Source organism: Papilio xuthus, unplaced genomic scaffold (assembly GCF_000836235.2).
Source record: "Papilio xuthus unplaced genomic scaffold, Pxut_1.1 DF826961.1, whole genome shotgun sequence".
NCBI classification, from domain to species: Eukaryota; Metazoa; Arthropoda; class Insecta; order Lepidoptera; family Papilionidae; genus Papilio; species Papilio xuthus.
This window is the reverse complement of record NW_013531688.1, coordinates 3,681,664-3,694,762: the sequence shown is the minus strand read 5'-3', so window position 1 is coordinate 3,694,762 and position 13,099 is coordinate 3,681,664. Positions and strand designations below refer to the sequence as shown.

Genomic DNA, 13,099 nt, shown 5'->3' with positions numbered 1-13,099 from the left:
TATAAGATAACACGTTTAAATTATGTTATGTCATTATTTAATTAATGATAACATTTTATAGTCTACATTCATAACGCTAATAATAAAGAGAATTGAAACGCGCGATGTTATTTGATTTCATTAAGGAAAATTTTGCATAAATTATCTCAGTGTTTAATCGATAGATTAACTGCTTTTTTAAGTTTTTAACCTTATAATTTATCATTAAAAATAGTAGACTAAACGATTATGTAGTAGACTACGACTCGACGATTAATAACTTTCACATTTATTTCTCTTGTGTAGTTTAATTATAACAATTATAAACGACAATTATATGAGACTCCATCCACGCGGAATTAAAAAAAAATCATATTTAGTTTATGATAGACTATGTGATATATGTATGCTAAATTTCATCGAGATCCGTTCAGCAGTCCTGGAGATACCTTCAAACACACTTACATCTATATTTCTAAACGTTCGCATTTATTAGGAGGAAGTACGATTTTTCGTCCCATTAAGACGAAATATAGTACGAAATAAACATCTTTGTATAATAATAAGTAAAATAATAAAGGTTTCCATTTCAGTAAATATTCAATTGTGTTTTTCACAGAAGAGTGGACATCGGTGGAGTTTTCATGAGAACAAGTTACCTTTGTCTATGTGGTCAGTTTGTGTCGGTCACTTCGGACAAAGGCTGAAAAGTGGTTTGCGAGTAAACTTTGCAATATCATGCATGAATATCATTATTTTAATGATTCCCTTTGTCTCAATGCAACTCTGTTTTGATAAAATAGAATACATTGTATTGTTTTAAATATTGTAAGTGAAGTTGCAATGGTAATATTAAACAATATGTCGTTATATTTTTTAGTGTTTTGCCTAAGATCTATTTTTTTTTTTATTATTTCTATACTATGTTGCTGGCAATATATTTCTTTTTTATTCTTAACCTTTACACTAAGTTAATAGATTACCCAAGAAGTTTATTTATTTAGTTTAATTTACTCAATTATTCTTGATGGATGTATGGCTGGATGGATGGATGTTTGTTTAAAGGTATCTCTTGAACGGCTGCATGGATCTCGCTGTATTTTGGCATAGATGTAGAACATAGTCTGGAAGAACACATATGCTTCTAGTTATTTTTGCATCTCGCGCGGACGTAGTCGCGGCCGACACCTAGTGTAATAATTCATAAGTACTAATAATAGACTATATCGTACTGAAAACAGGTAGAAAGTAAAATATCAATTAAAAAAGTCCGTCCTATACGAGCCTTTATGAAACCTCACAGTGGTCACCTATCGACACGATATTTGACATCTGAACAATAAAATACAATTCAAAACAAACCTTAACATGTAACAATCAAGGTACAATTTCGTTTATCAAGTGATATGTGTATGAACATTCGATTACACACACCAATGGTCAAGTATTTATCAATTAACGGAATATTTAATAGAGTAGGCATCCAACAGGCAGCTGTCAATTTGCCGGAGGGCGCATTCCTCGTTCATTAGACTTCAAAGCGACTTCATGTTCATGTCAATAGGAATTTAATAGCTATGACATATTACATTTAGTTTATTTTATAAATAAAACTACTAGTAGTAGTAACAATGAAATTATAAGCCCATCTGACTTCATAAGACTCGAAAAAAAATTAAAAAAAAATTATACTCTTCAAAACCGATGAATCATTAAATTTGAGTTTGCATTGAATAGACTCCGAAAAAAGCACTGAACCGATCTGGAAAATTCTTGCATATTTGGGTAGCTACACTATTTTCGGGTAACATGGGATATGTTTACAACTATTTTTTTTTATCCACGTATGAACTCGAAAGACAGCTATTATATTCATGCTCGCGAAAAATATTACTTATCTGTTAGTTGACCAATAGGAAATGTAATAATTACAATTCTGAATCTTAAAAACATTAATCGAATTTCGACTTTTGGAAGACTATAAAAATTGTTAGTAGGAACGGCGGAATGTCGTTAGATGAGGAAGGCGGATGACCACACACTATGAATTAGGCACGGCATATATCCAGAAATTTGCCTTTTATACTGTAAAGAATCATTTTAGAAATTAAATTTAATAGAATTGTTTTGACTTTCAATTATTTATATTTATCATAGTTGGATTTTTTCCCTGTTTATGGTTATAAATATATTTCAAGTCATAAAAACGTATGCATACAGTTCCGAGTTCGGCAAAAATTAATAGGATTGAAGTTTGAATTGGACGGAGTGAATGGGCGGTGATTCGCACGACCCTCTTACTGCGCCCGGCTAATCTACGAGGGAGCCAATGTGACCCGCAGTACAACTAAACTTACCACATTTACCCACGTTTTGATCTTTTTAATATATTCTCTTTTATATCGGAGATTTGGTTTATAATCGGATTACAAATCATGCGTTGGTAAATATTTTTATGAGACATTTCATACTAAAGTGTTTGAAACTCTGGTAGAGAATTGAGAATATTATTTAAAATGTTTATTCCCGTAAGAGCAGAGCTCAGTTGCTATATACATGAATCTATACTGCTAAAGTACACATATTATATTATTCTGTTGTCACATTTTTTAAATAAAAAAGATGGTTTAATGTTTTAGTATACGTACCTAAGATAAGCTAACATTTTATGGTAGGTTTTTTCTAATTAAAATATCAATTCTTTCTTTATAATTCTGCACATCTCTCTGTTTGAACGTACTGCATTGGGCGTGACCTTCAATAAAATTCTTTTCCATGGTCAATTTAAAATATAATACGGTTGTCGGCGACGAATGGCCCCTTCCGAATTTAATTTGCACCTCTGGGCTTTCCGATATTCTCACATGGTATTACGCGACAAGAGCCTACGAAATCGTCTTCCAATCTAATTTCTTATAAAGTAAAAAATAAAGAAAAAACACAAAAGTACACAGATTCCTAAGTGGTTTATGAGGAAGACTTGTTTTAATTTGAAAACATCTTGATCATGATCTTGACAAATATAACGATTTAAATTGACTATTAAACTATTATCAGCGAATTAAATTAAACATTCAACTAACAATATTGTTGACAGTAGTCGATAACGATTGAACGTGTCAATGAAAAGATCAAAGCTTTGTTTAGGATATGTCCACACTAACACTTTTTAAAAATTATAAAATTATATTAATATCACCGTATTCCTGCTATTAGTTGTTAGATTGTTTATAGTTTTATCGTTAATTCTGCGATTTTCTTTTTTTTTCTTGCAAGTTACACATAAAGAGTTTAATGTGCCTGTTAAAAATAATTTTTCAATTAACTGTGCATAACACTTTTTTCTATAAAGAATTTTAAGTCGTAGTTTTTAATCTGTCAGAAAATTAAAATTAAAATTGTAACAAATTGAAGGGCTAAGGAGTTATGTATTAAAAAAAAACTTCCAATTCCGTGCAATTTAAAAAAAGAATTTATTTTATCTTGGCATTGCAATAACTTTTTATATCAAATGACATGATGATTTTTATGATAAGGTAAAGCCATTGCTTTATCGCTGTCAAATATTTTTTATATCTTTTAAATAAATCGATGATATAATGTAAAAAATGAAGATTAGATGGTTCAAATCAACAAGAAACGTCTTAAGTGTATTTGGAAACCTTGTTTCAATAATTTTAATTCTGATCGTGAATTTCCACTGCTGAAATCAGTACGAAAAATATTATTGTCTCTGATTTTTGAAGAGAAATAGAGAGATGTCGATATGTTTTTGTACTGTCATGAAATTGAAACCCAATCATTCTGTAGAAAATATATTTATAACCTTTTTATTCTGTATCCGGAGCTGGCAGCGGCAGGCAATGTGTGAAAAAAATTAAAAATTTGTATAAAACACTCCATCTATATGTTATGACATATCACTAGCGCTGGAATTATCACCATTTTTTAACCTCTTTATCAGTTAAATCTCCGTCGTGTAGAGAAATAAAAAACCAAACCTGTCTCATCTCCTTCTAAGAATTTGAATGCAGTTTGAATTCACCTTAATATATAAGAGGTCATTTGACCAATACGTTCAATACAAACTGCTAATCGTCGTAGTATTATCTGAACTGTATAAATTAGAAGTAATATAATTATTTATTACAATGTTTAAAATGATTTTATTGCGATGTTTAATATTATTTATGAGTTATTTGTGTTTGCAATTAAATATTGTTTATGGATACAATATAAAAGTCAATCAGGTAAATAAGTTCGTATGTAATAATTCTGATTATATGTAGACTAAGCGACATCACCGATTACTTAAAAACAACATGTATTTATTCAGCTGCTTATGGACAATTACTATATTTCAAATACTATGCTCGAAATAACAAAAATGATAAAACTTTTCGTACCTTTTTTGTTCTAAATTTGATTTTTTTATTTTCTTAATTCTTCTGTTTCAAATTTATGTGTGTAACATAGTTTTGCTATTACAAGCAGAAGATGATTCTCACAGAGGATCCCCATTAGCGTAGCATTAGTATTTAGATCATATTCCCATCCCTCTCATACCCCGAACAAAAAACGGGATAGCTATATTCATAAAATATCAAGTATCGCGTCTTACGTGTATACAAAACTCTTATTGAAACATGATATGAAAACAAATTTTACTCCAGTCGATTTGGATCTATCAATTTATCATTCGAGAATATTTGCACAACTCAGTGATAAATATTATAAACAATGACTTACGTTTCTGTGATATTGCTATTCACACTATCTTAGTTTATCGAATATATGTATCTGTCATCATTCGTATTAAACTTTGGCTGTGATGGTAATTTGAATTCCGCGCAGTCACTTGTTTGACAAAATATAGGTGTGGACTTGACAGTCGTTAAAGATACGTAAAACAATTGAATTAGTAATATATGATTAGTTTTGAAGTAATATAGTTTTTACTCGAAAACGATAAAGTAAAATATGGTAAGTCCAGTGCTTTTGCTTTTAATGACGACGTTTTTCATTTTAAAGCCTCATATTTCCATTTAATACAATAAACAATTAAAGTAAAATTAACAGTAAAACTAACAGAATTTTTAGAGAAAACAGTACATGGTTATTAAACAATTACAGTGCCTTGATAACAAAACAACGACTTATGTAATTGCTATATTATTAGTTGTATACTTATATGTAAAATCTAATTTATATTAAATATATTGATTAAGGTTTTGAGTTGTTATTGCGACCACAGACAATATTATTGACTTTGACATTCTTGTCAAGGACGGCTGTGAGCAGCTGTGAGTACAGAGTAAAGAAATTGAGGTGAAACAAAGAAAAATACGTTGAAACTCTTTTTCTCTATTTGGTACGGCATGTTTTAAAACACTATAAAGATATAAAAAAAACATGGTGGCATAATGCAAACAAAAAAAAAGTATGCGATTTAAATCTTAATTTTTTCAATCTGTAATTGGTCGTATTATAACACAGCGCTTAGCAAAATAAGCGAGCAATAAATTGTAAGAGAAAAAATAATATGTCGAAGAAATAATCTTTTTATCGCCAAATTAGATCATTAGTGTGCGACATATGCAGAATTATAAACCATCTTAAACATGCCATTGGCAAAATTTGTACCCAGCTAATATTGACTTCATATCTAGAACTAAAAACATACCTTTTGTAGTCTAAAGAGATATGGTGATGATGAAATGATTTTAAGATTTATTTAATAAATTTTAACGATATAATTTTTTTTTCAGGCTAGACCAAATAGTCCACGAGTCTGCATCATAGGCGCAGGCATAGCGGGTCTTACTTCTTCTAAATATTTGAAAGATGAAGGAATAAACTTCACCGTTCTCGAATCCACCAGATACATTGGCGGTACGTGGAGATATGACCCCAGAGTGGGAAAGGATGAAAACGGTTTACCTTTACACACAAGCATGTATATGCATTTAAGGTAAATGACTAAGGTTTATTGGGAAAAAAAGTATTATTTGCAGATCACTTAGGTAATTGTAATAATATAATGAAAATAATAGATCAGTACAGAATGTTTAGCACTTTATTTGCTTACATTTCACAACCCATAGCATACGACTTTCACTCGTATGACAAAGTTAATACAAAATGTCGAGAAAAACTAATCCAATTCTAATTACAGAACAAACTTACCAAAACCAACAATGGAACTGCGTGGATTTCCTGTGCCAACAGAAATGCAATCCTTCCCTAGCTGGAACGTATATTATGAGTACATAAAGGCCTATGCGACTCATTTTGATTTGCACAAACATATAAAGGTAATAAAAAGTATGTTTGAATATTATTTTTACAATCTAATCTTATGCTGTTTTTCATCAATATCGCTATTTCATATATTTAAAAGTGTTTTTGTAGTGTAATGTGTACATAAGTAATCCTAAACTTTAAACAAGGAGTTATTTAATTGTTAGGCACGCAATTTCTATTTAAACATATTAGAAATCAGATACTATGGCCATTTTGGCCATATAGCTCACAACACTAATTACAAAATGTATAAACTTGTAACTTGTTTCAGTTTCTGCATTACGTAACATCAGTAAAACGGGTAGGGAATGTGTGGAAAGTGAAACACAGACATATACTAAAAGGCGAGGAGTTCGAGGAAGACTACGACTTTGTTATAGTTGGGACAGGCCATTTCAGTAAACCTAATATGCCAGAAATTCCACATGAAAAACTTTTTAAAGGTACCTTTAAATCTTTATATAAAACTTTCCGACACGTTACATCTAACTTGATCGAGTAACTTCACCTAATACTACATCAAAGCACATAAGCAGATAAACCGTTTATCTATTCATGTGACCAAAGTGAAGTAGTCATGTACCTCTTCGTTTAGTCAGGTAAGTAAGGTGACGATGAATATATTGTCTAATGTGCCTTTTATCTCCACACCTACTCTTTTAAGAATGGTAACGAATCAATAGTTCTATAAGAATTATCAGAATCATGAAGTAGATAAGAATAATGGTAAATATTATATTAAATTTATCAAAACTAACAATTTCCAGGAACAATAATCCACAGCCACGACTACAGAGTACCTGACGTGTTCACCAACCGTCATGTCCTGGTCGTCGGTGCGGGTCCTTCTGGAATGGACATCGCTTTAGATGTAGCAAAATATTCGAAAACCCTCGTCCACAGCCACCATTCCAAGGTGAACTTTAGAACGAATTTCCCGGACCACTATATCAGGAAGCCCGATATCAAGGAATTTAACGAAACCGGAGTTATTTTTGTTGATGGTACCTATGAGGAGATTGATGACGTTATATATTGTACTGGTAATATTATCTTCCAACTTATTGTCTTCTTAATCAAAATATATGGCGCTTAATTTTCTATAGGTACTCACCTACATGTATGAAATGAGCTTTGTATGTTTTAGGATACGAATATGACTATCCATTTCTGGATAAATCATGTGGCCTAGCGATCGATAAGCACAGTGTTATCCCCCTGCACAAATACATGGTGAACATAAATGAACCAAGTATGGTGGTAATGGGACTGGTTATACGAGCATGTCTTGTAGTCGCAATAGACGCCCAGGTAATAACTCGCATATTTATAAAAAAAAATATTGACTTTTAACTACTTACTTTTGTAATACTTGTCTTGCATTTCAGGCCCGCTATGCAACAGCCTTGATAAAAGGGAATTTCACTTTGCCTTCTAAGGAAGAAATGATGAGTGAATGGCAAAAGCAGGCAGACATTATTCGTTCTAAAGGACGACCAATTTCTGATATTCATTTCTTGGCAGAGAAAGAGGTATTTTTTTGAATAAGCACCTCTAAAGAAAGAGTGTATTGCATGACATATAAATGAAATTATAGTATATATCCAAAAAGTTGAATTTATGTGCAATTTTCATTGTAAATTTTTGAAACTTGTTATTTCAGGACCAATATTATGAAGAAATGTCTGAAGAATCAGGCATAGATCGAGTTCCTCCTGTCATGTTTAAAATACGCACGATGGACACCGAAGCAAAGCTCGAAAACCTTTACACCTACAGGAACTACGTGTACGAAGTCTTAGACAGAAATACTTTCACAAGGCGCCTTGAGTCAGAAATGAAGCCCGCGAACAATAGTGCCTTACCTTAATTTAGACTATAAATATGAGTTCCAATGACATATTCATCGGTATTTTAGTTTCTATCTATTATAATCTAGACGTTTTTGATTTATGTGGAAAGGCTTTTGCGAAATCTTCTCAAAAGAGTGCAAAATAAAAACAGAGAAAAGGCTTTTTTGTTTTATTTTATCGTGTTTATGAACAGAAATGAAAAAGATCAGGTGAGTACCTAATCTCTGCTTCTTTCTAGTCTTCTTTCTTTCCGTTTCCATATGACCTAAAGGTCTATGTTACCAGGTCATAAATATAAAAAAAAATGTTTTCATACGATCCTGTCACTGTCAAATGTAAGTCAATGTCAAGTAATAATATAAATATGTAGCTCATGTAAACAACATCTTTTTTTGCCTTAAATTTTTCTCATTTAGTAGTTTAGTGTAATTGGTCTAAGCTGTAGGTCGCTCCCAATCTAACTTCGATTTTGTTTCCCCACGAAGATAGAATAGATACTCCGCCTTTAACGACTTAAAGAATAAATCAATTTCGACAAATTAATCATGGTAAGTTCATTTTCCTAATAAAAGATTTGCTTATTTTTAGATGGTCAAGGAGCAATGTTGTAAACAAGCTACTGTTGCCACCTTAATTGTTACCAATGCATAATTAGACAAAATTTGGATGTAATACAAATATACTTGCATTAACAACATAAGCTTGTGCAATATTTTGCATGAGTAACACACTCATGGTTCCCAAGAATTTGATAACATTGTGCAATCAAAGAACGCATTGGACAATATATTCAATATTTTAAAAATTAATAAACTTGTACTTGATTTCCTTGTTTTTTTAATTCAAAAATATTATTAAGATTTACAACATCAGGCATTATCTAATTCAAAACAAAAGAGGCAACTAACAAAAGATTACTAAATCACAGTTATTTATAATTAGAAATATAATAATGTGTTCTCAGGCTAAACCAAATGGACCTCGTGTCTGTATTATTGGTGCTGGGATTGCTGGTCTTACTTCTGCAAAATATTTAAAAGATGAAGGAATAGACTTTACTGTACTAGAATGTTCATACTACGTAGGTGGTATGTGGAGATATGCAGGGATAGATTATGATGAATTTGACTCAATACTGCATACAGCTATGTTTGCAGACTTAAGGTAAGCCACTATTACTTAGACATTCTGTAAGTATTGAAATGGAATGTGGGGTTGTGGGAAATTTATTATAAAAAAATCTAAGCTTCCTGATCAATCAGTCATGAACTTTTGCAGATCATTAAGTCATAAAGTTGAAACATGATTATTACTATTATATCAGCATTATACATACTTATTTATTTTCTAAATTAAAATAAAGTACATTTCTAAAAAATATAATAGAACATGTATAAAAAATAGTGCACCACCACCTGAAGAATCTCATCACTCGGGCAACCAGTGGTCAGGGCCGCAGAGACAGGGACATTCTTGCTATGCATGCGGTTTCAAAAATAACTGCCTTTTGTATGTGGCTCCGATTCCAAATATTTAGAGAGAGCTTCTTAAGATGTTATCAGCATAATTATTAATGTTTGTATTTCAATTATTTCTTAGAACTATTTAATCCAAAGATATTGAGTAACTATATTATCAATGTAAGATATTGCTTTATGACATCTTTATATATAAAAATCAATTACTGTTCCTTAGTCTTGCTATAGCTCGAGAAAATTTTTATTAATTACCGGGATAACCTTATAAACAGCCCTTTTCTTTTTCCCATATAAATGGCGGAATGGATCTAGCTGAACTTGGCATAGATGTAGAACAAAGTCTTTAAGAACACATAGGCTATTAATTATGTATTTTTTTATTATGCGCGGACGAAGTCGAGGGCGACAGCTAGTATGTAATAAATATACTAGTTTATCTGATAAGCATAAATTATTATTTAAAATAAAAATTATACTTTTTTAATTTATAATTACATACATTAATTGCAATACAAATATTTGCTTTAAGGTACAGGTTAAATAGGATTTTACTTTGACAAAGTGTTGATTTCTCAGGCAGTTTTCAATGCATTAACCTAATATAGCACTGAAATTATTATTTTTGCGCGGTATTAAAAAAAACTAATTAGTAGCCTATGTGATCTTTCATACTATGTTCTACATTCATGTCAAATTTTTCTAGATCCGTTGAGCCATTCTGGCAGCATCTATGTGTGTCTATTAATAACAATATTTTTAATTAAAATTTTAGATTAAATTTGCCACATCCTGCAATGGAACTACGGGGATACCCTTTGCCAAAACATATGCATTTTTTTTCTAGTGCCCAATTATATTACTACTATATCCAACGTTATGCAGAACATTTTAACTTAATGGAGCATATACAGGTAAATTGATAAACATCAGAATAACTACATTTTTCTTAGCATTTAAATAATCCAGCAAATGAGAAACCACATAAATTTTTGGGTTGATAAAAATAAAATCACAATATTTTACATAGCTTCAACAAAATAGCGTTTATTAGTAAGTAATCAACGAAATAATGAACTGATTAAGTTTAGAATATGTCAGTTTCTAGAGGTGAGTATAGACTAGAGCATTTACTTGTAACAGAACAAAGAGCCACTCTATAATATGTTCTAGTGTATCACCCTTTCACAAATCACACTGGTTTTAGAAACTGCTTTTACCTTGCATAGAAATGGTTGCTGTAAATGCTCTAGTGTATATTCACCTTTCTATAGTTTTTGATCAAAGTAAAATTCCATTCACGATATTTATGATTTAATTGCAGTTATAAATGTTTAATTTAATATTAAAAATTTAATATCCTTTTACAGTTGCTTCAAAATGTTACATCAGTGAGGCGAGAGGGAAATGCATGGAAAGTGATACATGACAATGTACTAATGAATACAGTTCATGAAGATGAATATGATTTTATTATTATAGGAACTGGTCACTTCAGTAATGCTAATGTACCTAAATTTCCAAATGAAGAACTTTTTAAAGGTTTTTAAATCATTTATACATATTACTTTACATAGTTGTTTTTGGAAATAAGGGGTAAAAGTTTATTTATTTATTTTTATTTAGAAGTTGAAAAAAACATTAAAATTAACATTTCGTAGTCGAAAATACCATGTGCCCCATGACTATCCCGCAAGAGTCGCTGCGCCTTGCGTCTCTTGTTGGACCACACTCTTACAGCGAGCCTAGCACGAATATTTGTGACAATCATCTTCGTATTGTCATCGTCAGTTATATCTAAATTATATATAATATCATCAGCTCACTATACGTCCCCACTAAGGGGCTCGGAGCCTACCCTATATTACGGGTGACTAGGCCCTAGTAAACCACGCTGGCCCAGTGCGGGTTGGTTGACTTCACACATATTCGAACCCAGGACCTGCAGATTGCAAGTCAAGTGCTTAAACCCCTGAGCCACTGACGCTCTTAATTATAATGAGATTTTTCGTGTATTCTCAAAAGAGGTGCTGAACAAATGATCACAAATATTCGTGCTAGGCACACTGTTTCTGTTTAACAAAGAGAATAAAAGAGACATTTGTTTTTGTTATCTACAAAAACACATGTCTATTTTACGATTGAATTTCAAAATTTGAAATTCCTCTTACCAGGAGATTTCTTACATACCAAAAACTACAGGATACCTAATGATTACGAAAATCATCGTGTTTTAATTGTCGGAGCGGGAACTTCAGCATGGGATATTATCATAGATATGCTTAAGTACGCTAAGACAGTGGTGCACAGCCATCATTCTAAACAAAACATTAAAACAAAGTTCCCAGACCAATATATAAGAAAACCAGATATCAAAGAATTTAAAGAAAATGGAGTCGTTTTTGTTGACGATACTTATGAAGAGATTGACGATGTTATTTATTGCACTGGTAAGTGTCATTTTTATAATACAGACAATTATATCTGACCGGGTGGGCATAAGTCAAACTATATTATGATAGCTCACAAGCGCCCTTATTACAAAATAGGAAAAGTGTCAGAACATAATTTAAGTATTTTAATTTTCATGTCACTTTTTCTTTTATGTTTTATCTGTATAAGAAGGTTTTATACATATTTTCTGACAAGACTGTCAACGATAGCTGCGCCCCTCTCACCGGGTCTTCCTTGTTTGAGAATAACTGTACCATTGACTATTTTCTTGCATCGACCAAGCAATTCTCCAAACATTTCAATTCATCATAACAATACTTTTTCAGGATTTAGCTATACATATCCTTACTTGGACCCATCATGTGGGTTAACAGTCAACAAAGACCATGTACTCCCCTTGTACAAACGCCTTGTGAATATAAATGAACCAAGTATGGTGGTACTGGGGCTGGTGAGGCGCGCCTGCCACGTCGTAGCTTTAGACGCTCAGGTAAAGTAAATTTATGACATCATCTTTTGCACGTCTACATGAGATGAGCTTAAATAAAGGACTACTAAGCCTCAGTAAACAACGATGACTAATAGCGGGTTAATTGAGTACATACATTGCGTATTTACCAATGGCCGATTGCCCAATGCGATATTTTATCATTGCGCCCATTATGTTTATATCAAAATCGGCGCTATCAAAAAAACGATTGATATTTCCGATTCGGCAGATTAACTCCATATAATAAAAAAATAAATACCCATTGTACAGATAAATGGGTACGCCAGGCCGATTGGCCCAACGGGAAACACCACACACATCTGTAAATTTCTTCTGGGTGTTTCTATTACTTAACTCTTATTTTATTTATTTATTTCTCAGGTTCATTACACCACTGCACTTTTAAAGGGTGATTTTAAACTGCCCTCCAAGGAGGAAATGATGAATGTTTGGCAGAAGGAAGTTGATAATATTAACTGTAATGGACGACCCATGTCTGATTTACATTTGTTAGGAGATAAAGAGGTAATTATAACACAAGCCCA

The 13,099-nt window shown here is 31.8% G+C and overlaps 2 protein-coding genes across 3 annotated transcripts in view; both read left to right on the top strand.

The window, feature by feature from the left end:
* Window positions 1–4,071: 4,071 nt before the first annotated feature.
* On the top strand, window positions 4,072–8,294 carry LOC106120134 (senecionine N-oxygenase-like). Of its 2 annotated transcripts, none has more exons than XM_013315354.1 (8): window positions 4,072–4,229; window positions 5,748–5,950; window positions 6,155–6,293; window positions 6,554–6,725; window positions 7,050–7,325; window positions 7,430–7,593; window positions 7,671–7,814; window positions 7,946–8,294. In XM_013315354.1, exons 1-8 carry the CDS (start codon window positions 4,131–4,133, stop codon window positions 8,150–8,152), a joined length of 1,404 nt encoding a protein of 467 aa, XP_013170808.1. In that variant the 5' UTR covers window positions 4,072–4,130; the 3' UTR covers window positions 8,153–8,294. The 2 variants fall into 2 exon arrangements, with proteins under 2 accessions (XP_013170808.1, XP_013170809.1); XM_013315355.1 differs by lacking the exon at window positions 4,072–4,229 and adding an exon at window positions 4,808–4,962.
* An 81-nt stretch (window positions 8,295–8,375) lies between these two features.
* Window positions 8,376–13,099, top strand: part of LOC106119918 (senecionine N-oxygenase-like) — a 6,039-nt gene continuing 1,315 nt past the window's right edge. Inside the window, exons 1-7 of the mRNA XM_013315044.1 lie at window positions 8,376–8,683; window positions 9,100–9,299; window positions 10,386–10,524; window positions 10,981–11,152; window positions 11,785–12,060; window positions 12,391–12,554; window positions 12,936–13,094. Coding sequence (XP_013170498.1) covers window positions 8,681–8,683; window positions 9,100–9,299; window positions 10,386–10,524; window positions 10,981–11,152; window positions 11,785–12,060; window positions 12,391–12,554; window positions 12,936–13,094 — 1,113 coding nt within the window. The 5' untranslated portion in view covers window positions 8,376–8,680. The remainder of the gene's footprint in view (window positions 8,684–9,099; window positions 9,300–10,385; window positions 10,525–10,980; window positions 11,153–11,784; window positions 12,061–12,390; window positions 12,555–12,935; window positions 13,095–13,099) is intronic.